Source organism: Capra hircus, chromosome 5 (assembly GCF_001704415.2).
Source record: "Capra hircus breed San Clemente chromosome 5, ASM170441v1, whole genome shotgun sequence".
In the NCBI taxonomy this organism is placed as follows: Eukaryota; Metazoa; Chordata; class Mammalia; order Artiodactyla; family Bovidae; genus Capra; species Capra hircus.
Genome location: NC_030812.1, coordinates 115,209,373 through 115,236,586, shown reverse-complemented (window position 1 = coordinate 115,236,586; position 27,214 = coordinate 115,209,373). Strand labels below are relative to the sequence as shown.

Genomic DNA, 27,214 nt, shown 5'->3' with positions numbered 1-27,214 from the left:
CTCCGCAGGTGTCTTTTCGGTGCAGCGCCCTCCCCGGCGAACCCCCCCTCCCCGCGCACCCAACCCCCTTCTTCCCTCCCAGTCTGGGCTCAGCGATCGGAAGGGAGCCCGCCTGGGGAGGGGGTTCCGGGGGAGAGATGCGTTCGTGTGTCACGGGGGAGGGAGGAGAAAAGGGAGGGGAGAGGCCGGGAGCGAGGGAGAGAGAGCGCGCGGCGAGCGAGGAGGGCGGGCGGGAGGCGGGTCCTCCTACCTGGGGCGCGCTCGCTCGCTCGCAGCTCGCTTGCCGGGGCCGCGAGTCACCTGGGGAGGCCGACAAGTGCGGACACATTGGCCGCCGCGGCGCTCGGGGAGGCGCGCACGGCCCCAGGCGGCTGCGCCCAGCGGAGGCAGCGCCCGCCCGCCCGCCGCGCTCGGGCCCCGGCCCCCGCCGGCGCTCCCGAGGCCCCGCGGTCACAGCTCGGCTCCGAGGTTGCAGCCCCCGTCCCAGGTCACTCCCACAGGCGCACACGGCGGCGGCGGCGGCCCGGGCTCACCATGGTGGCAGCGCGCGCCCAGTGCCCGCGCGTCGCCGGCCGCCGGAGCCGCAGCGCCGGCTGAGCGCTGTCCACCGAAGCCCCCCGCTCCTGCCCGTCCCTCGCCCGGCCCGCGCGTCCCCTCCGGCCGCCGCGGTCTATGGCGCAGCCCCCCTCCCTGGATCATGCACAGAAACTTTCGCAAGTGGATTTTCTACGTGTTTCTCTGCTTTGGCGTTCTCTACGTGAAGCTCGGGTGAGTAGCCCTGTGGGCAGGGGCGGGAGCCCAGGACGGGAGCAGCCGGTGGGAGCCGCCTCCAGGGCTCCCCGCGGGGACCGGAGGGGGGCACGGGCAGCTCTCGGGGATCCCAGGCTGGCCTGTGTGTTGAACCCGCAGCCCGGCCCGGCGGAGACGCCGCTGAGCCCCTTGAGCCGCGGGTACTCGCGAGGGGCGCCCAGCCCAGGGCTGGGGCAGGGAGAGCCGGACGCGCGGGCTGCCAGGCTCGCGGGTAGCGGCGAGCGTGCCCGGCGCGTACTTTCACCTGTTTGGGCTCCAGGCCCCGGGGGTGGGACGCGCCTTCCCTCCCCCGGGCTGCGCTGGGCGCGGAGCCCGGGCCGAGCGCTCGCCGCCGGGAGGGCGCGCCGGGGCGGGGGCGGGGGGCTTCGGGCTGCCGAGGGCCCCGGGCGGGAGGGGGGCGCACCCCCCAGGAGCGAGCGCGCAGGCCAGGGCACCCGCCACGGCACTTCGTCTCTATCCATCACGCGGACGTGTTGAAATTACCTTGACAACTCGTCGGGCTGGCTCGAAACGGGCCGCGCGCGCGGCCGGGCCGCCTCGGGCTCCGTCCGGGCCCCGCCCGCCCCGGGCCCTCGGCCGGGCCCCTGGCCGGGCCCCCTCTCGCCGCGCTCCCCCTCGCGCGGCCCGGCGGGCGGGCGGGCGGGCGCCCGGCGGGCCGCGCTCGCTGCAGTAGCTGCTCCGAGTCGTATTTCCACATTCCTGAAGCCAGCCGAGTCCTTACCTGTTGAGCTGCGATCTCCTTTAGACAGAATCTGTCTCGGCCTCGCTCGAAGTCGGGGGCGGGGTGGGGGGCGCGCAGGATGACTGCGACGGGGGCGCACTGTACCTCCATCGCCCGGACGCGCGCTGCGAGCCTACTGTGCGCCGCCAAAGGCGGGAAGGCAGGCCGGTCCGGCGGCGGGCAAAGCCAGTGAACAGCCCCGAGGCAGGGCCGGCCGCGCAGCGGCCTCCCAGGCGGAGAGGCAGAAGCAGGCCTGAGAGCCATTTCATCCATCGCCCTCGGTCCGTCGCCTCCTCTGCCATTTTACAGATGGAGAAACCGAGGCCCGGGAGCCGGTAGGGACTGAGGCCAGTGGCCACAGAGGCAGCCTGGAGGCTCCCTGCCCCAGCCTCAGCGCTGCAGGCCTGGGCGGGCGTGCCTGCGGCTGCTGGTGGCTCTGTTTATCGTGGGTCTGTGTGCAGGCTGTGTCCCTGGGTGTTTGTTTATGGGTGGTGAGCGCGCAGGGCACTGACTGTACTCGGGTGGGGTGGGGAGGAGGCGCTCTTTTCCCGACCCCCCGGGTAGGCAGCCCCTGGGATTACTGTTGCTGGGCCCTGTAAATAATAGGCAACCCCCCGCGGGTCCTGCCTTCTGCTGCCTCGTCCTCAGCACTCAGGCCTTGTGGCTTTCTGGTGGTCCTGCAGGTGGGTGCCTTCCCTCTTCTCAGTAAAGACTGGGAAGCGATGGGGCAAGGGAGGCCAAGCCACTGTCCGCAAGGGTGAGAGGCAGCTGGGACAGGCACCCTGACAGTGCCCCTAACACCCACTCCTCAGCGAGGGTCATCTGAAAGCACCCCTCCCCCAGCTGCGGGAAGGGCTCTGTGAACCCACGGCCACCTCCCCAGCCCAGGACAGTGGAAGAAGCTGAAGGGGGTGCCCAGCCTGAGCTCCCAGAGCTGGGGCCAGGGTCCCCCCCACCCCTAGTCCTTCCTGAGCCCTCCTCTCCCCTCTGGCAATGGGACTGAAGCTCTGGCCACCCTGGACAGGATGGCAGCTGGTGTCCGTGCAGAGAACTCAGGGAGTGAGACCAGTCTGTGTGCCCAGGCACCTGTGCCAACCTCCCTGGGAGTGCGTGAGACAGCCAGGGGCGGGCCCCAGCTCTGTCCTCCACCCGCACCAAGGAGCCCTGGAGGGGAACTCCTCCCCTTGGCATCCCCCTTAAAACATACACTCGCCCAGACCGGTCCCAATACGCCCCTGTGGAAGCACATCCAGTAAGCCAGAGAGTCACCCTGGGGCCTGCCAGGGGGAGGGGACTCAGCCCTGCCCCCATGGCATCGATGGTGCCCGCATTGCAGAGGGAGGGGGATGCACGAGATGCGGAGAGGGGCAGCTGGGCCAGATGTGGCCTAAGGGGCTCGAGGACCTGAAGCCTAGTGCCCAAGGAAAGGTCTGGTGTTCCTCCCCCGTCACACCTCACTGGGTGGCTTTGGGCAAGCTCTTTCACCTGCCAGCTCACCTTCCCTCATCTGAAACTTGGGGTAACACTCGAACCTCCTGCCCTGGGCCCTGGGAAGGTCAGTCCCGGAGTGGGGGGCACCTTCGCTCTGGGGGTGGAAGAGGTCCCAATCAAGTCAACCCTTTCCTGTTGTTAATGACATCACAGCCACTGCAGGCACCCAGGGACTCCTCCAGGACCACGAATCTCAGGAGTGTGGGTTTTAGGGTCGCATGAGTTCCGAGTAAATATCTGAGATTGTGTGTATTGGGGGGACTACTCCGTGATCACAGCCGCCTCCCCCAGCCTGTACCCCCATGTTTATCAATGTTCAGGGAAGCATCCCTCACCCCCACTTTGACATGTGTATGTGTGCACGCACACATGCGCGCACACACACACACACACACATGCCTCACAGCCCCGATGCCAGTGCAGATGTGCAGCCCCGGGGAGCCTCTGGGCCGGCAGGAGGGGAGAGGCTCAGTCCCTGGACATGCCTTGGATTTCAGGCAGTTTCAAAACAAATGACTCTGCAACTGATCAACCTGTAGGATGCTGCCCTGGAGGAAGCCAAGCCGGGGCTCGACGGAGCCACCTGGGGTCCAGGCACCCTCTGCCCCCTGGAACTGGGGTCCGGTCAGGAAGTCTCAGGAGCAACCTTGCTTCCTGCCCTCCCCATGCTCTTGGGGTTCAGGAGAGGCAGAAGGGCCCAGAGGGATGAAGGTCGAGGACCGGCCCCCTCCTCCTGGGTGTTGGGGACAAGTCTCCATGCCAGCTCTAGAAGCCAGAAAACCTACTACCTCTGGGACCACTGGCCCCACTGCACAGGCCTCTCTTTTCTTGTCCTTGTCCCTCTTTGTGCCTTAACTCCTGCTTAAGTGATCTACACGGCATCGAGAGACATTCATATGCAGCTCCAGCTGGGCAGACAATAGGAGATGGGACTCAAAATCTTTTTGTTTGGGGCTTTTAAAAAAAACACCAAACACTGGAAGTTCAGAAAAGGGTTGTTCTCCTCGGTTGGCTCCACCCCACACCTGCCCCAACCAACTCCTCAGAGGAGGGCAAAAGAGTGAGGTAGAGGAAGCCAGGGTTGGGGGCTTCTTTGCACTCGTTTGGGGGTGTGTTTCCATTGTCAGGCTTTCCAAAGAGGCTCGGAGGCCGGAGCCTGCGGAGATACCGGTGCGCTGGCGCATAGGTGAGCCCTGCCACGCTGGGCCCGGTTGGCCATGGCGGTGAGCGTCTGCGACCAAAGCCAGTCTCCCCAGACCAGGGGCGCACGCAGGCAGAGGCGCAGCGAACACACCTGCACCCTCGCAGACGCGCCCACGCCGCCGCAGGCACGCACAGGCATATGCAGGCACGCGCACGCACACAGGAGCACAGAGCCTCGCACAACACCCCAGAGGAGCGCACGCCCCCGCGCGGTTAGCCCGCCATGCCTGCCCCCAGACGCGCCCTCCAGAGCGGACCAGAACGGTGGGGCTCGCCGAAGTCGGTGGGGGAGCTGTCCGAGCCGGGGTGGTTTGGGCAAGCCCTGGAGGCGGCTCCCGCCGCACGCTTCGGTCAGCCTCCCCTTTAAAAAAACCCGCCCGCGGAGGAGGCGGATGTAGGGGTGGCCCGTCCAATGGCAGCTGGGCGCCTCAGGAGACTTGAAGACGTGAGGCTGAGCGAGCGACAGAGCTGGTTCCGACCGATCGACGGACGGAGGGCCGGACGGCGGCCGAGGCGCACCCGCCGCCCACGGCCCGCGCCCCCACCGGGCCCTACAGCCTCAGCGCGCGCCGCAGCCCCAGCCCCGGCGAGATGCGAGGCCCTGGAGGCGGGGCACAGGCGACCGCTGCGCCGGGGCCCGCGCGCTCGGGTCCCTAGCGCCCGGTTCCGCCGCCCTGTCTTGGGGAGGGCCGCGGAGACCCCGGCCCCAGCCGGCCCCCGCGCTCTGCCCGCGGGGCCTGCGCGGCCCCGCCGGGAGCGCCGGCCCACCATGCTCCTGCTGTCGCCGCGCAGCGCGCTGCTCTCCGTGTACTGCCCGCAGCTCTTTCTCATCCTGTCCAGCGGCAGCTACCTGTGAGTGCCGCGGGCCGCACGCGGGGCGGGCGGGCGGGCCCCCCTCCTGGGCTTCCGGCGGCGGAGCTGGGCTCGCGGGGAACACTGCGGTGAGGTCCCGGGGCGGGGCGCCGGGTGCCCGGCACGCGCAGGAGCCGGGATACTTTGGGTCTCCTCGCCGGGGTCAGCCGCCAAGGTTGAGGAACTAGGGGGGCGGCTGAGGCAGTGAGAGGTTCTGGCTTTGAGGTCAGAGAAAGGGCGGCCCGCTGGAGGCCTGACGGCGCCGGTAGACCGACTGCGCGCACCGAGCGCGAGCGCGAGGTCCGGAGGGCGCGCGGGCAACGCGAAGATCCCCGGCGCGTCCCAGCCGAAGTCCTGGACCAGCAAGGTCCCCCTCCTAGATAAACCCACGCGGCCCGCACGGCCGCGCCACCCTCGAGAGAGCCGAACGCACACGCCCGTTGCCCCGCGTGCACATTGGCGCGCACGTGCACAGCGCGTCCCACCAGACAGCACCCAAGCCGTCCCCCAAGTTTGCCGAGGTTTCGCGCGGCTTCCTGCCGCGGCGAGCGGCCGGACCCTCACCAGGGGCGAGGCGGGGCGCGCAGTGCCCGCGCGCGGCCGGCCGAGGTGCGCCCGGCTGTTCCGGGCAAGGCAGCGCGAGGCGCGTGGACCCGCGTGCGCGTCGGGCCGGGCAGCGCCCGCCGAGCTCGGGAAGCTCCGGGCAGGGCCCGAGAGGGCCCACGGAGCGGAGGGGCGCGTCGGCGCAGCGGTGGCTTCGCCGGATTCCCTAATGGGACGCATATGCCCTGGCCTCCGATTTAAAAAAGACGTTTGATTTATGGAACCGCCGTTTGGGGGAACTGAAGCTGGATGCTACTGATTAAACCTCAGGGCCAGTGCTGCCTCCCCTCCCCCTCCCTCTCCTTTACACGCGGGCCACGTCCGGGGTCGCCTAACGCGGCCGGAGGGGGCAGCCGCTGCCTTCCCGCTCCGTGTGCCACCCCCGCCCCCCGCGCGGCCGCAGTCCTAATAAATCGCCGCGCCCCCACTCCCTTTTAATAGAGACGCAGCCAATTTCTCCTCAAGCTCCTAGGAAATTACTATCCTACCAGTTTTCCTTCTATAAATAGTCGCGCATCTTGAAACAAAAGTTCGCAACCGCAGCCAGATGCTGCGAGGCCCGCGGTTTCCCGGGCTGTGGGACATAATTACAAGGTCCCGGCGCAGAGAGCGCTCCAGGCCCGGCGGGCAGCCCCGGCTGGCTGCGGAGGCATCGCCTGGAGCGGGGAGGGGGGCAGGCCGCCCCGGGCAGGGCGCAGAGCCGGGTGGGGACCGACTGATCGTCGGGGACTCAGGCTAGCAAAGTGCCAGGCTAGAGAGTCCTGCTTCTGGCGTCCCTCCGGGAATAGGGGTAAACTCGGGGAGGTCTTGAAATCTCAGGCCCTGGTTCTCAGAGGTGGGAGGTGGAGATGGTTCCTGCTCCCCAGAACCCCCCGCAGTCTGTCTTAAGCCTTGCTGGAGAATCAGCAGCTACTCTGCTTAACAGATCACTTTCAGGGCCAGCTGGCTGAGGTCTGGCATTGATGGGGCGGTGGTGTCCAGGGATGGGAAACCAGGAGTCCTCCCAGGGTGGTTTGGAGCAAGAAGCAGGGAGGAGGGGGTTGGTCCTCGGTCTCAGGAGCTGATGAGAGTGGAATGCCCAGGCCGCAGCTGAGGGGCTCAGGGGCAGGTGGTGGCCATTGTTCCTCCACGGACCCAGAGTTTTCCACTGGGGTTGGCACCCCAGATCCAGGCCTGCAGTGAGGACCATCTGTGCCCACAGAGGCTCACTCCACACACTTCAGAGTGTGCGCTGCCAGCTTTGTTGGCAGAAATTCTCCTCCGGCGACAGCTTTCTGGAACATTCCTGGGCTAGTGCTGGGGTCTGGGGTGGGTGGTGGTGGGGAGGGCAGTCAGACAGACTCTGCCCCCCGCCCTGCCTTCAGCACCCCCACCCCAGTGGGGTGCTGGTCTTCAGCACTGGGGGGTGGGGTGTTGCTGAAGCAGAAACTAACCCCACGGTTCCCAAGAGTGAACCAGGGAGGCTCCCGCATCCCTGGGGTTTCCCCACCTGCTGGTGGGCACTGGGCTGACTTGGATTAGAGTTAGGAGTGTGAGACGCCACGGGGTGGGAGCAGGGCCTCCGTAATGCAAACGAAGGTGAGTGTGTGAGAAGACGCTGCGGGGTGTCTACAGTCCTGGCCTGAATGCAGGTGAGGCTGCAGGTGAGGTGCCGCGGTGCAAAGTGCTTCCATCAGTGTTGAGGGTCAGCGGTAAGGTTAGCACTGCGGGATCCGCAGATGCCAGGGGCAGGAGGGGCCCTGGGCGGAGGCGTCTTTCTGCTCCAGAGAACTTTCCAGAAGGCATCCATGGCTGGGATCACAAGCACTGGCGGACAATTGATCCTGCCCCTTTCATCTGGGCTGCTCTCCCAGCTCCCCGTCCCGGGCTGTGGTCCGCGCACAGCGAATCCCAGATGCATGCCTGGGCTGCTGCCACTGATCTGGTCGGACGGGTGTGCTGGCCTGGAAGAGCCCGGAGCCCCTGCCGGACTCTGAGCTCGGCCCGGCCAGCCAACCAGGCAGCTGCTGCTCTCCCGTATCATCAGGACAGGCGCTCTCGGGGCCCGTGGGGGTCCGCAGGGCCTCTGGGAGGGCAGGTGGGAGACCCCAGGCCGAGGGGAGGGCTGGTAGGGGGGCCTGGCCGAGGCCTTGTGCCAGGACGAGGCTGGCCTGCCGTCCCAGGCAGGTCCCTTGCGGCCTCGGCCTCCTGCTCCCAGATGCGGGGGTTGGCTGCAGCGATCCCCCCCAGACCTTCCGGTAGGAGTTTCTCATGGTGACCGCCCGCTCTGGGGAACTGGGTGAGTCATGGTGACGGGGCAATTACTCACCGACCACCTGGCTGCGGGGGGTGAGGGGCGCTCACCGCTGCCTTGCCAAACTGGCCTCTTCCCGGCTCTGCCCCTGTGGCTTTACTGGTGGTGCCAACCGCAGACCCAGAGGCCCTGTGGGCATGGCCCTGGGGGGTGGGGGTTGCTGGATCAGGCCCACTCCCGGGGCATCACCAGCCCAGGCAGGGGCAGAAGGGGTTCAGGAGGAGCAGCTCGCAGCCAGGGGGACCGTGTCTGTCCAGGTGCGGGAGGAACGCTGCTGGGTGGCCTCTGGGCCTCAGTCTGCTTGTTGTCGTCGGTCGCCTCACAGGCTCAGGTCAGGCCCACACACCGCTGGGATTCAAGAGTGCCTGTGACTCCGAGAGGGGTGTGCACACAGGCAGTGGGAGCCGGGGATCCCGACGGAATCCCAGCCCCCAAGGGACCCCAGCCCAAGATACACAAATAGAGGCGCTTTGATCGCAGAGAACTTCAAGACACCGATGACATGTGCGTGAGGCTCTGCAGCCACTGCAAGGGGAGTGTGCATTTTGACATGGCTCCTTCGACCCCTGTGTGTGGGGTGGAGGGTCGGCAGGGGAAGGAGGGTCTCCCACATGCTTCCTCCTGGGGCCGCATTAGGCCCTGCAGTGGTGTACTGAGGCCCCGCAGGAGAAGGGCCCATTTTCTGACCAGGTGTCCCTGTTGGTCCTTATGAGACCAAGGGGCCTGATGGTGACCCAGATACCGGGCTCACAGCTCTGTTATTGCCTGGGTGCATCCCATAACCTCAGCTATGTCCTCTGTACAGTGAGGGGCAGGGGAACATTAATTCAGAGGAGTGTAAGAATTCAACAAGCAAATGCAAGGATGTGCTCAGCTGGGTATCTGGTATATAGTTAGTGCTCAGAAGATGGGGCCATTTGCAGTTATTAGGAGCAGAGAGGCTACCCACCCATGACAGGGGGGAGCCCTGTGGCTGTAATTGTTCAGGAGAGAGGAATGAACTCTCTAGGGTATCTCTGAGGGCTTCCTGGAGGAGATGACATGTAGACAGAGTTTTGAGGGATGGATAGGAGTTGCCCGGACTAAACAGGAGCATGAGAGAGACTCCCAGAAGAAGGAACAATACTCACTGTCAAACACATTCACCCCAGGTTTCTCTCCAGGGAGCCTCATGGTGTCCTCCTGAGGTGGGAAGACACAAATGCCAGGGTCCAGTAGAGAGACCCTTTGCTCAGGTCACCCAGGCCCCAGGATGACAGCCCTGCCAACTCTGGTCCAATAAGGAGAGGAGCCCGGCAGCTCTGGGGCCCCAGGGTGAGCCGCTGCTGGGGATGCTCTGGAGCAGGGGTGGGGGTGGGGGATGGGGGTCTTGACTGTGGAGAGGTGGGCGCCCTGTCAGCTCAGGATCGGGGTACCCAGAGCAGGCTATTCCATGCGGCCTGCGGGCAGCCCCTTACCTCGTGGGCCCCGCTCCCCCAGGGGCCGATAGCGGGGCTTCAGCTGACTCTTGAGGCCTCCACGTTGCAGGGCCCTGGGTCCGGCTCAGATGGGGCTTCGCTCCCCTCCACCCTCCCAGCAAGGGGACCGGAGCCCGGCGCCCTCCCTTGTCAGATGAAACCCGGGCCCAGGGCTCCCTCAGCCTGATGAAAGGGTCATTGTGTGGCGCGGGCCGCCCGCTGGCCAAGGACAAAACCAGCGTTTGTCCTCCTTCCCTGGCTCGGGGTGGGGGCCTCCCCCAGGCTGACCGGCGGGAGAGGGGGGTGGGCACAGGTGTGCGCTCTTCCCTCCCCATCTTCCCCGTCTCCCTCATGGAGGAGCCGCTGCACTCGCCCAGGCACCCCCTCCCAGTCCGGCCTCCCACCCAGGGCATCCACACCTTCTGGGCCAGCCCCGCGGTTGGCATGGAGGCAGTGAGCTCTCTGGCCCTGGAGGCATACAAGCAGATGTAAGAGGGAGGCTCAGGGACGACAGGGAGAGGCCTCGCCTGGAAGGAAGCCAGCACGCCTGGTCCTCTGTGCGAGTCAGCCACGCGGCGTGGCCGACCTGCTCTGTGGATGGGCTGCTGAGGCCCCCGGCAGGTCATCTCACAGCCTTAGCAGCGGAGCACCGACTGAGGCTTGGCATCCTGCCCACCGAAGCCTCGCCCAGCCTTGGGCTGGAGCAGGTGGCCTCTGAGGTGCCCGGGATGCCAGAAAGGCTCGGTCTGAGGCTGTGAGTGGAAGACACTGCAGCTCTGCAGTAGCCACTGCAGCCACGGACCCTAAAGCCTGACAGCGGCCCAGAGCAGGCCCCGGGGGCTTGGCCCTGCCCAGCGAACAGCTCCCCGCATCAACAGAAGAAGCCCAAGTCAGCAGTCCCGGGGGTTCCAGCCCAGGGACACCTGTGGGCTTTCATCCCTTTCTGGAGCCACTTACCAAGGCCACACCTGCTCCCGACCCTTCCCCACGTGCCTCCTGGGCCAGAGGTATGCCTTGTGCTGGAAAGCCCCAGTGCCATGCCCACTGGAGCTGTAAAGGGGCCAGACCCTGGCGGGAGTCTGGGCGGGGGCTGGGTTCACCCTCCCGTGGCACCTGGCAGTGTTGCCAAGGCTGCCGAGGGATCCAGAGCCAGGACGTAGGCCCTCAGTGAACCAAGCTGCCAAACAGACGGAAAACGCTTTTGAATGGGAATTCCTTCACTACCCGCTCCGTGGGCCCCTGACTGGGGACCAGGGCTTCGCATTCCACTTCTGCAGGACCAAGACTCCTCGGAAAGGCTTACTCTTACATCTGGGGCCTGCTCTGAATCTGTTCTCTCCTGGCCTGCCAGAAAGGGGAGCTAGGAAAGGGCCCCCACTTGGAGAAACCTGAAGGTCAGAGCATGGAGTAACTCTCTAGGTCATGCTCAGTGGGGCTGAGCCCAGATTGAAGCTGAATCTGCTTGACCCTTGGGCTTCCCTGGTGGCTCAGCTGGTACAGAATCTGCCGGTCAGTGCAAGAGATGCAAGAGGCCCCGGTTCAAGCCCTGGGTTGGGAAGACTCCTTGGAGAAGGAAATGGCAACCCACTCCAGGATTCTCGCCTGGAAAACCCCCATGAACAAAGGAGCCTGGGGAGCTACAGCCCATGGGATTACAAAGAGCCATACACACACACTCTGCCTGACTCTTAGGTTCTGTGCTGCCTCTCACGGCGTCCTGCTGATGTAGGCTTCCTGCCTGCCACAGACTCCTGCCCTCTACTTCGCTGCCCGTAACCTCACATGGGTGGAGAAACCAGCTAACCCAGCTGGTGAGCACTGTCCACTGACCAGGAGTCCTGAGGGTCCAAGTGAGGGCTGCCTTAGATTTGGGGCCAGCGGGGATGATTTCCCACTGGGTGTGGGGAGCCAAGAAGGCCTCAGTTTCCTCCCCTCCCTTGGCCCCCAACCTTTCTCCTCTGACACCAGCTTGAGCAGAGAGGAGGCGGCCCTAGCTTGCCAGCTTGAGACCTCTGTTGGGTCAGCATGTGCCATGGACTTGAGGCAGCCTTGTGGGCAACCCTGCCTCTTTCTGGACTTCAGTTTCTCCCTCCAGGTGATGGGCCTAGATGCTCAGGGACCACCCGCCCCCTCCAGCCCTCCCGCCATCAGCTGGCAGACTCCCAGCATTCCGAGCTCACTCTGCACACCAGCAGCGCCCACGCAGCCCCTGTGCCAGGGGAACAAGGCTGGCCGTGTTGCTGTTGTCCAGTTGCTCAGTCGTGTCTGACTCTTTGTGACCCCATGGGCTGCAGCACACCGGGCTTCCCTGTCCTTCACTATCGCCTGGAGTTTGCTCAAACTCATGTCTGTTGAGTCGGTGATGCCATCCAACCATCTCATCCTCTGTCATCTCCTTCTCCTCCTGCCCTCAGTCTTTCTCAGCAGCCGGGTCTTTTCCAATGAGTCAGCTCTTCGCAGCAGGTGGCCAAAATATTGAAGCTTCAGCTTCAGCATCAGTCCTTCCAGTGAATATTCAGGGTTGATTTCCTTTAGGATGGACTGGTTGGATCTCCTTGCAGTCCAAGGCACTCTCAAGAGTCTTCACCACGGTTCGAAAGCATCAATTCTTCAGCGCTCCGCCTTCTTTATGGTCCAGCTCTCACACCCATACATGACTACTGGGAAAACCATTGCTTTGACTATACTGGTCATGTTCGCGGCTGTAATGGGGAAGCTCGCTTCCTTCTCCATCACTGAGCCAAGCCCTGTGGTGCCCACAGCAGGAGCCCTAATCCATCAACAGTGATGGCAGACCAGAAGGTGACCTCTGACCTGGGTCCTAGAGGATGGGCCGGAGAGGAGAATGGTGTCTGTGGCAGCGAGGTGACTGGGAGAGGGGAGTGGGGGCCTGGGGGGCGTGGATGGCGAGGAGGTGGCCCTGGTTAGGGTGGGGTGGGGCAGCAGGGGGTGAGGGCTGCGTGGAGGCAGGGCAGGGAGCCCCAGGCCCGGGGAGCTGTAGGGCAGGGGTGAACTGCTTCCTTCTGAGCTAAGGGAAGACCCTGGGTGCAGAGTGGCTGGTGGGGGAGGGGAGGAGGCTGGTCCGGCCAGCCTCAGAGGGAGGGGTGCCCAGGGGAGGCGGATCGGCAGGGCTGCTGGGAGGCCGAGTGTGGGAGGGGAGCCCTGTCAGCACCCAGGCTCCGAGAGGCCAGGCCTGTGGTTGTGGGATCGACCGCTGATCCCCCAGCGCCCAGCACAGCACTCGGCTCTCAGCTGGTTCCCAGTACACACAGGTCGGATGGTCTGATGGCGGCTTGCATGTCTGGGGCCCAGCAAGGCCCACGGACCTGGTCAGGGCCCCCTGCCCAGCGAGGCCTCCCGGCCTTGGGTGTATTGGCACAGGTGGGCCCAGGGCGTCGCCGGGGGGCGGGATGACGGCGAGGCTCCCCAGACTCCCATCTTCCCAGGGTGACTGGCAGGAGACCTGGGAGTTTCCGGGGGCTGCTGACACCCCCTCCGGAAGCAGCCAGATCCATCCCCTCGCTGCGCCCGTTCTCCCGGGCCTGTCCTGGGTCCCCGGTCCCTGGCTGCCCTGGGTCACTCTGTGGCAGGCAAAGTGCTGGCTCGGCGGCCCCCACAAGCCAGGCCCCGGGCCCCGCCCTGGCAGGGTCCTGGCCTCTCATGGTGCCGCTGTTCCCGGGGAGTGGAGCCTGGGGTCCTGCCTGCCCAGGTTCCCATGGTGACCCTCCTGAGCCTCGGGTCCATGGACTGGGCTGGGATGGCGGTGGCCTGGGGGTGCCTCAGGTCGTGTGCCCAGGGGCTGGCTGGGCCAGGAGCCTAGGGCTCGCAGTGAAGCTGGTCGCGGTGCGCCGGACAGGGGGTCAGCTGCCTTGGGCTCGGCCACTCCCCCTGTTCCCAGGGGTTCAGAGCACACAGGGACTCTGGGTTCATCGCCCAGGGCCCAGGGGACCCCCAGGACAGCGGGCGGGAGATGCCGGCCCAGGGCTGTGTAGTCAGGCAGGGCTTCGTTCCCGGCCACAGCTCCCGGAGGAGCTGTGTACGGACCGTGCCCTCCCCCGCCCCCTCCCCCGCCCCTCCCCCACCCCTCCCCCGCCCCTCCCCCACCCCCTCCCCTGTGGGAAATGGAAGCCATTTCCTTCCATGTGGCTCCAGGAGCAGGCAGGGGCTGAGGGCTGATGACCCCAGTGGCTGGGGAGTCCCCCTGGACGTCTAGCTTCTGCCCCAGCAGTGGGCACAGGAGGGAAGGCTCTGGCTGACCCCCTGGGGCCACCCTGTGCTTGCTGCTCAGCCTGGCGACTTCTGGAGACTTCTGGCAGCGGGAGGGGGGTAGAGAAGATGGCAGGAGCTGAAGGATGCTGAAGGGACAGGCGGGGCCTGGGGCTGAGCCGGAAGTGGGGAGAAAGGCTGCAAGCCTGCTCTTGGCTCCGAGACCAAATCCCCGCCAGGTGGCTGGGCAGCTGGGGCCAAGGTCCTGCCCCCTCATTTAACCCGGGGCGGGCTGTAGGAGACAGGGCTGGTGCTCAGGACCCGGGCCACCTGGGTCAAGCCCTGGGGAGCCCTGAGCTCAGGGAGGTGTCCTGAGGGGGCTGGCCCCAGGAAGTTGTTCAGGGCAGCTGTTCAGGTCATTACAGCCAGGCTGCTGGGGGTTGGCACGGGTGGTGGACGGGCTGCTCCTGGGAGGTCCTTGGCTGGGGAGGCCCTGGTGGCCCAGGACTCCTTGGAGGGATCAGTCCAGAACAGAGGGCTGCTTTAAAGAGACGGGGATGGCGAGGGCGCTGTGCAGGAGCGACTGGCCCAGAGGGGCTGCCCGGCTTTGGGGAGAGCAGAGGGCGGACCGTGGAGCACGGGAGAGCCTGGGTGAGTGGGGCTCACTGAGTCACCCTCACTCGGAGATGCTGAGTGGCCAAGGCAGGCCCCCACCCGCACCTGCTCCTGGAAGAGGGACGCCGGCCTGAGGCTTGGTGCCCGGGATGGGGACTGGACCTCGCTGTCTGCCCAGAGGGGACGGTTCGTTGTCCACTGTCTGACGGGAATGTGCCCCCCAGACCTGCTGCTCAGACTGTGTCCAGGGTGGTTAGGAAGGCCGCGGCGCTGGCCAAGCCACTAGGTGCCCAGACTCCCAGCCTGGCCACAGGCCTACGGGGCCTGCCAGCTTCCTCCCACCTGTCCCACCCACTTGTCCGTCCGTCCGTCTGTCCTGAGGTTTCAGACTGCATCCTGGTCACCCAGGCCTGCAGGCGCCCCCGCATCCAACAGGTCTGGGGCATCAGGGCTGAGGCCGACCCCCAGGCTGGGGGCCTCATGCCTGCTCGGGCCTCAGCTTGCCGTGGGCCTTCAGGTGCCCGGGCACCTCTGGGTATCAACATCCCCACCTGCACCTCAGGAAGTGAGGAGAAAGGTCAGGGCTCAGGCCTGGGGAAGGTCTGGGCACAGCAGAGGGTGCAGGAAGCATGGCCGTGGCCTGGGCAGACAGGAGCTGCTGAATCGCAGCCCCTAAGGCCTCCTCAGGAGCCTGGCGTCGATGCGCCCATGTTGGGCAGAGGAAGGGAGAATGGAGGAGAGACCCAGGTGGGCTTCTTGGAGGAGAGGGCATCAAACTGGGCCTTGAATCTTGCCTGGCTGCTGGAGGAGACAGGGTGGCCAGGAGGGGGAACTGTGGCACAATGTGGCCAGAACCCTGGGAGTGTCGTGAAGGCCCTACACGCCCAGCAGAGGTCGGCATGTTTCTGAGGTCGGAGGTCAATGTCCTGAGTGACCGGGTGAGGTTTGGACTTCACAGATTTGGCTGACGTGGGGGCTGGATGGATCCTCCAGCTCCCCAGGCCAGGGAGGGCCTGGGAGAGCAAGGCTGTGCGTGTCTGCCTCTGGTGGCTGCAGTCCCTGCCCAGGACCCCCTACCCGCCTCCTGCTCTCTCTCAGGCCACCCGGTTTCTCTCCAGGGTGGGGTCCCCGGATGCCAAGCCAGGAATGCCAGTTATGCGGGGAGGGCGGGGGGTGGGGGTGCGCCACCCGCGGGGGCGCGAGGGAGCGGGCGGACGCCGTGCTCTCTTCCCCGGAACACTGCGGGCAGCGAGCTGAGCGGGGCAGTGGCCTGGAAAGACTGCAGCCTGGGACCCGGCACGAGGAGCCAGCCCACAGGAGACCCCGCCTGCGAGCGGGGGCCGTTCCCCACAGGGGACAGATGGGTAAACTGAGGCTCCCAGGGGCCAGCGAGAGTCAGGGGCTGAGCAGAACCCGAACACAGGATCCAGACCTGGAGAAGGCTCTAGGATCCAGCTGCAGTACCTAGATGGTCGCCCAACCCCACTGCGCAGATGGGACATTGAGGCCTGGGCGTGGTCGGGGGGGCCATAAGGCACCCCTCCTCCATGCCCCCGACCACGGAGCTCCCCGCAGTCTCCCCCTCTGGAAAGGGGGTTGGCCGGGCACACCCTGAAAAGACCTGCTGCAGATGGTGCGGGACACAGGGAGGAGGCTGCTCTGGAAGGATGGTCTTTTTGTCCTGTGGCCCCCCTCCTCCCTTCTGGTGCAGGCCCTTTGACTGGGCAGACAAGGGGGTGCCTTACATGGCCTGGCAGACTTCAGTAGAGCCAGCCCTCTGCACATCCCCGCCTCCCCCCGACTGTCCTGGGGGTTAAAGCACTTCCTGACCCAGTAGAGGAAGAAGCCGTTTGCCAGCAGAGGGCTGACTGTGCTTTACTATCAGATGAGAAAACTGAGTCTCAGAAGACTAGCCTTGGAGTGGCCTTCCCGAAGTCCGGGGACGTCCCCAAGTCACATGCCTCCCCTCAAGCTAGCCTAGAACCCCAGCCGGGGAAGGAGACAAGGAGATGGCAGATTCAAGGCCGGTTCAAGGGCCGGGCAGGTGGCCTGTGCGCCCCTGGGCCTTTGCCCTGCCTGCACCAGCCTCCTAGCCTGCTGTTCCGCTCCCTCCTGATCCCTCCAGCCGAGGAAGGCTGTGGAGACCCTGCCGGTGCCGAGCCCTGGGGCTGTGATGGGGGCCCAGGAGGTCTGCCAAGTGGTCCCTGACCCGGAAGACATTCTTGTCCGTGCTTGACAAGCAGGAGCACTGAGGCCACCATGCGTTCCTTACCCCAACTCTGCCCCTCGGGGCCCTGCTGGGCTCCAGAACTGAGAACCTCTTCCGGCTCATCTGTGGCTGGGACGTTCTGGGCCAACCCCTGGCCACCCGAGGAAGAGGCTGGCGGGGACGCAGCCGTGGGTGGGCGTGGGGGCCAGGTGCCTCCCTCCCAGGTATTTGCCCAGTTGCTTCCTGGACAAGTGGACCCAGGCTCGCCTCCCTGGCTGATCGCAGATAATTAGAACATTCTTCAAATATTTTGCCGGAGGATGCCCGAGAAGGAAGAACTACAAAGCGCCCCGGGCCAGGAACGTGGGCTGGAGGAGCTCTGGGCCGCTGGGCCCCCCGCGGCTAGGCCAGGGTTGGGGGCCTAGAGGGAGGCGGGATCTGGTTCAGCTCAGCCAGCCTGTCCCTGCCTCCCAGGGAGCTGGGGGCAGGGCTGCGGTGGGGAGGGGGGTCATGTCCAAGGTCTGGCTGGGTGCCCTCCCAGCTGGCAGGGGTGGATAGACCCTGCCCCACATAGCCTCAGGAAAAGCCTGAGGGGTCAGGCTTAGAGTCTGGCTCTCTTGGGAGACCGAAAGGGTGGGAAGGCCTCTCGGAGGAGGGTCTCTGAGGTGCGGAGGTCAGGAGGTCTGGGAGAAGGACCTAACGGTGAAGATGCGGAGGCAGAGCACAGAGCTAGTGACTCGAGGGAGAAGGGGTGTGGCAGCCTCGTGATTGACAGCACCCTGGGCTAATGAGGAACAGTCCCGCGCGGGACTCGGGCCTTGAAGCCACGCCTAGCCGGTGCTGGGGCGGGGCAGAGGGGCAGGCCGGAGCTGGGGAGGGCATCCCCAGAGGGAAGAGGGGGCCGGCTGGCTGGCGTCCTGCGGGAAGACCCTTTCTTCACTGCTCACCTCCCCAAGACAGGTACATGCTTCCTCCCTAGGGGGACGACAGGGGTCAGAGGTCGTTCCCCCGCCCCCTCCCCCGTAACTCCCAGCTCCTGGCTCCGGTGGCTCTGGGAGGGGTCTGGGGTGTGGAGGCCCAGTTGGGCTAAGTCATGAGGTCTGGGTTCCGGAAAGTCCTTGGCTGCCAGCCCCCCATGGAGTGCTGCCCCAGTCTTGAGCTCAGGGGCCTTCCCAGGACCCTTTGGTGGGTTCAGGGCAGGCTTAACGCCCAGCCCTGGGGTGGGGAGGTGGGCCGCATCAGGGCGGGGACTCTGTCCTGTGAGGGGGAAGCCGGGGGTCCCTGCCACAGCGGGCATTTGCCCTCTGCGGAGGCATCTTTGTCCCGGGCTGTGGTTTGCGGGGTCGGTCATCAGGGAATTTGGGCGAAGCAGCATGCTGAGGTGGAGGTGCCTGGCCCAGCGGCCGCATGCGTGGCCGTCGCCTTAAGGCCCCGTGGACGGATCAGATGGCTTGAGGCTTCCTCTGGGCCTGAGAGGCTGTTCCGTCACGTGGGCCGGGCTGGCAGTGACACCATCTCTGTCTGGCTTTCTCAGCAGGAAGACAGGGGTGCCAGCAGATCAGGGCCCAGGGGAGGGCACTCTGGGGTGGCCTCCCCCCATAATCACAGCAGCCTGCCCACCTCCAGGGCTCGCAGCGCTAGACCTCACATGGAGGCAGGCATTCGCTCAACAGTGTGTGAAGTGGCAAGGTTCTTGTTCAGTCACTAAGTCGGTTGTGTCTGACTCTGCGACCCCGTGGACGGCAGCACGCCAGACTTCTTTGCCCTTCACTGTCATAGGCTGCTTTCTACGGACCTGGAAAAGTCAAAGAAAAGATGGGGTGCGCCTGGGGCCCCCGCCCTGCCGGGGGTATGTCAGTGGCAGGGTCCTGCTCTCTGTGCGGGGGGTGGGGTCCCTGTCCCTGTGAGGCCCCAGCGGATGTTCTCACGTGTTCTGCTCACTCGCAGGTCCATCTGGCATCCACGAGGACCACTGAGGCTGGATGGGGCCTGGCGGGCGGGGCAGAGCGCACTGTGGGGAGTGAGTCAGCGGGGGCGGCGGAGGGCTGCCGGTGTGGGGAGGGCCTGGGACTCAGGCCCTGCTCCCAACCTGGCACGAGTTTGGGGGCCTCCTTCAGCAGCCCCCCGGGGAAGCCCCCCAGTGTGGCCCCCGGGGACCGATGGGGGAGGATGGTTCTCCAGGTGGACAGGTGACCCTTTAACTGTCTTTGAGGGTCAAGGATGAGGCGATGAGGTACTGACCACCTGGGACCAGGCTCCTTTCCTCCCTCCCTTCCTCCCTGAGTTCCTGGGCAGGTGGTTGGACCTTCGGGACCTTTCATGCTTATTCTGAGGAATAACAACAACAGCTATTACTCTAATTGTCATAACATTCGCCTCCCCACTACTCAGGGGACTCTGAGCCGAGTCCAGCACACAGCAGGCGCTCATGCCACCTTGAGTCCGACAGCATGAAAGATTTAGGCTAGACTACTAGCCGCCGGGGCGGGTTTGGAGGGTGTTGGCTCCTGACCACAGCAGGGGCGTCCTACACAGGGATGGGGAAGGACAGGATGGTTCTAGTTGAGCACTGGGGAGACTCTGGCTCCCCCCAGTCGACCCCTCTTGGGCCCTCAGCATCCCTGAGGTTGTTTCGCAAGGACGCTCGAAGAGCCCCGAGGCTGGGCCATGGCAGGAGGGGGGCTTGGCCTCGATGGGGGTCTTAGTGGGGCAGTGCTGGGAGGAGGCTGCCCGTCAGGGCCCAGCCCGGCTCCTATGGGCAGAGGACAGCTAGCAGGTGGGCAGCTCTGCCTCCAGCCCCGAGTGCTGGCCAGGCGCAGGCCAAGAGCAACAGGCCTGCCTAGTGCAGTCCCCCGCTACCACGTAGGGCTCACTCCACCCCCACGGCTCTCAGGGTCCCTGTGCCCACCTTCCTTATTGCCCCGGGAGCTGCTAGCGGAGCCTGCCTCCCTACTCAGGGTTCCCAGAGGACCAGGACCCCGTGGGCACAGGCTGGCCACATCAGTGGACAGAGTCTAGGCAGAGGCAGAGGTTGGTGGGCACTAAGCAGAGCCAGGCTGGGGGTGCCCTTTGATCCCGGAGCCTCTGAGCCTGGATTTGGGCATGTTGTGGCCCACTCCAGCTCCGCCTGCAGAGGGGGCCAGCTCACAGCTGCCCCCACAAGCCTGTGCTGCAGGAGGGGTGAGCGGCCTTCAAGCACACAGGAATCATCTTTAAGGTTCATGTTTTTAAAAAATACGTTATTTGGCCGTGTTGTGGTCATAGTTGTGCCATGCGGATCTTTCACTGTGAAACAGACCCTTTAGCTGTGGCCCGAGTGCCTAGTTGCTCCGCAGCACGTGGGATTTTAGTTCCCTGACCAGGGATCAAACCTGTGCCCCCTGCATTGCAAGGCAGATTCTTAACCACTGGACCACCAGGGATGTCCTCTAATATTCACATTATTTCTTAAAGGTGTTTTTTTAATTTTAGTTTTTGTAAGAAAACTTGGATTTTTCATTCTTGCCTTGTTTTGCCATCCCAGTAAAGTCTTGCACAATAAGACCCCTACACATGAAGGAGTTTTGTTCTGAGAGTGCGTTCGTAAGTCCACAAAGTTGGCCCAGGTATCCAGCTATCACAATCGGCTATATAGTACTGTACCGTAATAGGTTTATGATACTTTTCACATAAACCATACAAACATAAAAAACAAACACAAAAAATAAAGAAAGACAGTTTTATAGTACAGAGGAGCCTGGTGGGCTACAGTCTACGGGGTCGCCAAGGGTCAGACGTGACTGAGCGACTGACGCTTTCACAGTACCTTGAAAAGTACAGTCGTACGGCACAACAGGTGGCATCCAGGGGCTGGCAGGTGTGTTTACATCTTTGAAAGTTCACAACGTGAAGGTTTGTGTGTGGGGGACTTGCTGTACTGCAACAGTTAACTTTTTTTATTGAGATATAACTTACCTAAAACACAGAGATCTCAGATGGACAGTGTGATGCATGTCTATATAACGGGCACCCGTGTAAGCACTGTCCAGCTCGGGACAGAGAGCGTTCCAGCCCCAGGAGGCTCCCCTGTGCACCCCATCCTCCCCACTCAGCATCTCCCCGCAAGGGTAACTCCCTCCCGGCTTCTGGCTTGATGCAGAGCCTTACCCGGCCTGGAGCTTCTCTGTGTAGCAGCATTAGTGTTGTGCCGTCCCTCATGCAGTGTGGCATCTGAGAGAGTCACCCGTGCGAGTGGTCTCGTCCCGCGGGGTGAATATGCCGCAATCTGCCTGTCATCCTCCTGGTGATAGCAGGTGGTTGTTCTCAGTCTGAGCTGGAGACCTGCATGCATGTCCTTTGGCAGACATAAGTGCTTGGTTTCCTTGGGTGTATAGACCCCAGAGTGGAATTGCTGGGTCAGAGGGGAGAGCTGGTCCAGGAATGAACCCCTTGGTGGGTGGGTGCAGAGGCTGATGTGGCACCGATTAGCTGCAGAACTGATGGTTTAAGCTTTGGTCCTCCGAGAGACGCAGCTGGTCTCTCCCTGGTCCCCACAAGGAGGCTGGACCCTGGCGGCTCCCTGCAAAGGGTCAGTGACGGATGCAGTCTCAGGCTGTGAGGATTGGTTACTAATGGCTAACACTGATGACCTCTCCCCCAGGCCAGCTGCAAAGCGCCATGTTCTTCGACTCATGCACCCCTCCAGGCAGTTCTGTGATGTGCCAGTGCAGTTATTACTCCCACTTTACAGATGTGGAAACTGAGGACCAGCGAGGTTAAGAAACTTGCCTGAGGTCTCACAGCCGGGAAAAGGCAGAGCCAGGGCTCCAGCCAAGCTGGCCAGCACCGGCGCTCCCGTTCCTAGCCCCTCCCCACAGCATGGCCAGGCAGCAGGCCGGCTAAGAGCACTGCCAAAGCCCCGCCCCTGGCCATTTCTCTGCTCATCAGCCGCCTGGCAGCACGCCTTCCCCCACCCCCACTGGAGCCCCTCACCCTACAGGTGGTCCCACCCACTTGCACTGCTCTGGCAGGTAAAAGACCTTCTAGTTGTTCAGGGGCAGCCGCATCCTGTGCCAATGCTGGTCTCAGCACCCTCTGCTTCTGAGACCGGATAGCCCTGTCCACAGCCCCCAGTGAAGAGGCGAGGGCTTCCTGTCTGCAGGGCCTGAACCTCCCTCCTCCAAACTCCCCCCACCAACCCGTGGGACTGGCCCCAGCCGGGGTGAGCAAAGTTCTGGATTTTCAGCTTTGCCCACTCCCCCTGGTATTTGCCTGTGTCCCGAGGCCCCCGGATGGCGGAGGGGATGAGTCCGGAGCAAAATTTTCCATGGAAAAGTCAGTGACTGAAACACCAGGCCCCGCCCTGCTTCTCTGTGCTCGGGGCCCCACAGAGCTGCCCTGCCAGCCTCTCCCCGGGCACCTGGGCGGGCAGCCTCCTGGTGGGTGAGGCTGCCCCTGGTGGGGCGTCTCACTTGCTAAGAGTCCCCTTAGCCTGTCCAGCACCCCCCAAACTGCCAGTTACCCCAGCATGCCGCCTGCGTCCGCCCGCCTGTCTCCTGCAGGGCACCAGCTATTTCGCGATCATGTATCTCTTCCCCTTTCCCACGCGGATGGTTTGGTTTCCTAACTCCCTGGCCTCTCACATCTGCAGCCCCCGCTCTTCCAGGCGGAAGGAACAGTCCTGGGGTGTCGGGGCCCAGGCCTGCTCAAGGAGGTCAGTGGCGGGAAGGGGATGGACTGGTTGCCAGACTTTGAAGGCCAGCCATGGGAGCTGCCCAGAAACCTCGATGAACTAACAAGTGACCTGGAGGATTCATTTCATTTATCTGCTTATTTACGTATGGCCACACCGTGTGCCATGCGGGATCTTGGCACCCTGACCGGGAATTGAACCCTGGGCCCCTGCATTGGAAGTGTGGAGTCTTAACCACTGGGCCGCTAGGGAAGTCCCCCTGGGGGATTTTAAATGCGGGTCGGATGGAGGCTGTGTTGGGAGAATGGAGAGTGGGCGCAGGTTCCCACCCCAGGCCGTCTTCTGTATTATGCTCCTGCTACGCGCTCGGCTCTGTGCATGGGCCTCCCCAGTGGTTCAAGTGGCAAAGCATCTGCCTGCAATGCGGGAGACCCAGGTTCAGTCCTTGGGTGGGGAAGATCCCCTGGAGCAGAAAATGGCAACCCACTCCAGTATTCTTGCCCGGAAAATTCCATAGACAGAGGAGCGTAGTGGGCTACCGTCCACGGGGTCGCAAAGACTCGGCCACGACCGAGCGACGGAGCACACACGTGCGGTGCTCTGAGCCACGCTGTGCTGAGCTCTGGAAGCAGAGGCTGGTGGGGTAGCCTTGGGCAGGCCCCCCAGCCTCTCTGAACTCCAGTCTGCACACCTGTCATGTGGGGGTGACAAGGCTCATCCTGCCAAGAGAGGGTTGAGACTCTGCAGAGGCCTGTGTGGTCCATGGAGGGTGCTCAGAATGTATTGAATATCTTTAGAGGGAAAATAATCCCCGCGTTCTAAAGGACACAGTTCTGAAATCGTTTCTGAATTATCAGCCATATCTGATTACTTATGCTTCTGGGGTGCAATGCAGCTCTCTTCTCAGAAGCCCTTGTTGCTCAATCGTGTCCGACTCTTTGTGACCCCATGGACTGTGGCCCGCCAGGCTCCTCTGTCCATGGGATTTTCCAGGCAGGAATACTGGAGAGGGTTCCTCCTCCAGGGGATCTTCCTGACCCAGGGATCGAACCTGGGTCTCCTGCATTGGGAGGCGGGTTCTTCATCAATGAGACACCTGGGAAGCCCTGTCTCACCTCTAAGGCACACGCTGGCATCTGGGGGATGGCTGGGACCCCCATCCCCATCCACCATCAGCACCACCGCCCCGGGGGAGGCAGACTAGCGGCCACAGGCAGGGAGTCAGCCGGGCAAGGCCCCTCTCGGCCCCTTCCACACATCTCAACCATGGCCAGCGTGTGCAAGTCCCCTGTACAGGTAGCATTGTTTAAAATTGTGTTTAACCTAAAATGTCCCCTTCCATGGGTAAAGTGTACAGTTCTGCGGCACCTAGAGCATTCACAGTGCTGTGTGGCCATCACCTCTGTTGAGCCCGTAACTCCTCCGTCACCCCGGGTGGAAATCCCACAGCTACGAAGTGGGGGCTCCCTGCTGCCTGTCCCACAGCTGTTTCTGTCTCCGTGGGTTTGCCTTTGCTTGACGTTTCTTATCGAAGGGATCCTATAACACGTGACCTTCTGTGTCTGGCCTCTTTTTCTTTCACCGAGCATAATATTTTGGAGGTTCATCCATGGAGTGTGTATCTGAACCCCATTCCTTTTTATGGCCAAATAATATTCCATTGTCTGGAGAGACCACGTCCCCGTTTGTCCATTCATCCACTGATGGGCCTTTCGGCTGCTTCCTCCTTTCGGCTGTTGTGACTGGTGCTGCTGCGAGCATTTGTGAACGGGTCTTTGTTTGAACGCCTGGCTTCATTATTTTGGATGCACACCTAGGGGTGGAATTGCTGGGTCTTGTGGTCATTCTCTATTTAACTTTTCGAGGACCATCCCAACTGTTGCCCCACTTTGCAGTCCCACCAATGACGCAGTTGGTCCCAGTTTCCCCATGTCTTTGCCCACGCCTGCTATTTTCTGTTGTCTGATCACAGCCGTCCTGGTGGGCAGGAGGTGTCTCTTCACTGTGATTCTGGTTTGTATCTCCCTAGTGGTGAGCGATGTTTAGAATCTTTCCCCGGGCTCGGGGGCCATTTGTCTTTCTTCGGAGAAATGTCTGAGTCCTTCGTCCGTTTTTAAATCGCGCTGCCTTCTTGTTACTGAGTTGCAGGCGGTCTTTTAGACACAATCCTTGAGTGTTTTTATTTTTATTATTTTATTATTTTTGGCTGCCCTGGGCTTCGTTGCTGTGTGCGGGCTTTCTCTAGTTACAGCGAGCAGAGGCGACTCTCTGGTTGGGCTTCTCATTTTGGTGGCTTCTCTTGTTGTGTCTCACAGGCTTAGCTGCCCTGTGGGATGTGAGATATTCCCAGACAAGGGATCGAACCGGTGTCCCCTGCATTGGCAGGCGGATTCTCAACCACTGAACCACCAGGGAAGTCCCAGTCTCTGAGTATCTCCTCATTTGTCCATTCTTTCACCCACTGCACACTCGCGGTGGGCTACACAGGTGCAGCCCGAGGCCCCAGGGTCAGCTCACATCTGCACTGCCCTAGGCACATTTGCGGTCTTGGGTGCAGAGAGGCCAGGTGTGGAAATAACGACTGTGAGACCGGGCGGGGGGTGTCTGTGTCCACGAGACCAGTGTCCCCCATACTTGTCCTTGGTAACGGGCCCACGTGATGCTGAAGCTGAAGCTCCAATACTTTGACCACCTGATGTGAAGAACCGACTCATTGGATAAGCCCCTGAAGCTGGAGGGCAGGAGAAGGGGACGACAGAAGATGAGATGGCTGGATGGCATCACCAACACGATGGTCATGAGTTTGAGTAAACTCTGGGAGTTGGTGATGGACAGGGACGCCTGATGTGCTGCAGTCCATGGGGCCTCAAAGAGTCGGACATGACTGAGCAACTGAACTGAACTGAACTGAATGAGTCGAGGGGTTTGAGCCCAGGTGGGCTTGCCCTGGGGCCTGGGCGGGAAGAAAAATTTGCAGGACAGAAAAAAGGGAGGGAGACCAGCGCCCCAGGCAGAGGGACCAGCACGAGCAGAAGTGGCAGCAGCGTCGTTGGGGGGCGGGTCCTAGGAGGCCTCTGGCTCTGGGCAAGGAGCCTGGGGAGCTGCGGGCTCTGAGGGGCATTATTGCAGGATGGGGGAGTGAGGGATGGGGGAGGGGGTGCTGGGGTGGCCAGTCCAGAGGAGGGGACCGGAGCTGCACAGCCTCTTTCTGCTCCCAGGTCCGTTCTGTTAGACCTCGTTTGCCTGAGGCCCTGCCCCTAGGCGCGGGGGTTCTCACCCTTGGCGGCCCAGAACCTGCTGGAAGAATCCGAGGACGGGGAATGTGCTTTCCGTGTCCAGGCTCCAACCCGAGGCCTGGAGGCCGGTGCCCGGCAGAGTTCCCATCCATCTCGTTTCCCCGGCTTGGTTTTCTGAGCGTCTACGGTTACTTTGGGCTGAATTCCCCAGATTCCAGCCCGCTCCCAGCCCCGCCTGCCCAGATGCTCTTCCTCCAAGCCAGCCCCGGGCATTTCTGCCCATTGTGCCCGTGGGAGACCCAGGGGGGTCCTGGCCAGATTAGCGGGTGGGGCGGGCGGGCCATGGGGATTGAGTGTCGCCAGAGCGTCCTGGGCGCAGCACGTGCTGTGGGCTCAGGCCACATGGGGACTTTCCCAGCTGTCTGTGGGTGCCCAGCTGCCCTGGAAAAACACTGGCTCGCTTCTGTCCAGAAAGGGGCTGGCAGGCCCTGGGCAGGAGGAGCGAGCTCATCGTGCTAGGAGACCAGGGCCTGGGCAGTGGCTTCGGGGAGCCCCTCGTGGCCTCCCCACTCCCGCCTCTTGCCCTCTGGTCTGCTGTTTGGAAGTCAGACTCCGTCTTAAAACCAGCTGTTGCCGTGGGCCTGTGAAAACCAGCTCCCCTCTTTTCAGCTTGCTGTCCCTTCCCTGGGTGCTTAAAGCCAAGCAGCGGACGCAGCTTCTGTGGGAAGCAGTCAGAAGGTTCTTCACAGAGCAAGACAAACGGCCCGGTGACCCAGCAGTTCCGCTCCTGGGCACCTGCCCCAGAGAACAGAAAGTGAGGACTCAGACTGAACCTGCGTGTGTGTGTCCAGAGCAGGGTTATTCCCAGGAGCCAAAAGCTGGAAGCAAGCCCAACGTCTGTCAGTGCCGAGCAGATAAATAGCATGTGATCTTGCCAAGCGAAGGAATATTATTTAACCACGAAAAAGGAAGTTCCTGATACAACGAGGACGAACCTTGAGCAGGTTATACTAAGTGAAAAAAGCCAGACACAAAAGGGCATGTGTTATTTGATTCCGTCTGTATGAAATGTCCAGAACCAGCAAGTCCACATGCGCAGAAAGCAGAGTCTTGGCTGCCAGGGGGCTCGGGGGGTGACTGCCGAGGGGTAGGGGGTGCTTTCTGGGGTGGTGGCGATGCCTTGGAACTTGGTAGTGGTGGTGGTTGATGAACATTGGGGATGTGCTGGATGCTACAGGATTATAAACTGGCAGAGTTCCTGCCGTGTGAATTCGACCTCCTTAAATAGATAGTCAGGCTGATGACACCCAAGCGAAGAGAGAAAGAGCCCAGCAAGTGCCCCGGGTTCCTGCGGGGTGCTGGGGATTAACTCAGAGCATTTTCAGGAAGCGTCGCTCTGAGGATGACTTACTGCAGTAAAGCACCTGCCGAGTCCGGCACACGGCTCAGTTCATGCCGGCGCCTGTCTTCTCCACGTGCACCCTGACTTCCAGAAACGAGAATAAGAACGACAGTCATCCCCATGTGTGCAGCCTTTCTCCCCCATGCTTCTCTGGTCCGAGCCTGTGTGGTGGGAATAGGTGTTTTATACCCCATATTGAGGGTGTGAAAACCGAGGCTCAGAGAGGCAGGCTACACGTGGGCTGCGGCTGGAGTCAGGACCCGCTGGGCTTGGCCCCTGGCCTGGCCGGCCCCCGTAGCAGCCTGCCTGGCTTTGGGCCCCTGGGGGAGAGGGGAGTTGGGGGTCTCCAGGTGATGGGGAAGTTGTGGTTTGCTGCTTGGGGGCAGCTGCGGACAGTCCCAAGTTCGTGGCCGTCAAGTGCCTGCAGAGTCTGTGTGTCTGATCC

General features: G+C 63.0%; 1 protein-coding gene across 2 annotated transcripts in view; it reads left to right on the top strand.

The window, feature by feature from the left end:
* The window catches only part of WNT7B (Wnt family member 7B), a 54,173-nt gene continuing 27,292 nt past the window's right edge, over nucleotides 334–27,214 (top strand). The window contains exon 1 of one of the 2 annotated variants that reach the window (XM_018048903.1): nucleotides 334–768. In XM_018048903.1, coding sequence (XP_017904392.1) covers nucleotides 698–768 — 71 coding nt within the window. In that variant the 5' untranslated portion in view covers nucleotides 334–697. Of the gene's footprint in view, nucleotides 769–4,879; nucleotides 5,078–27,214 lie in introns of those variants that run through there. The other variant, XM_018048902.1, reaches the window with a different exon arrangement.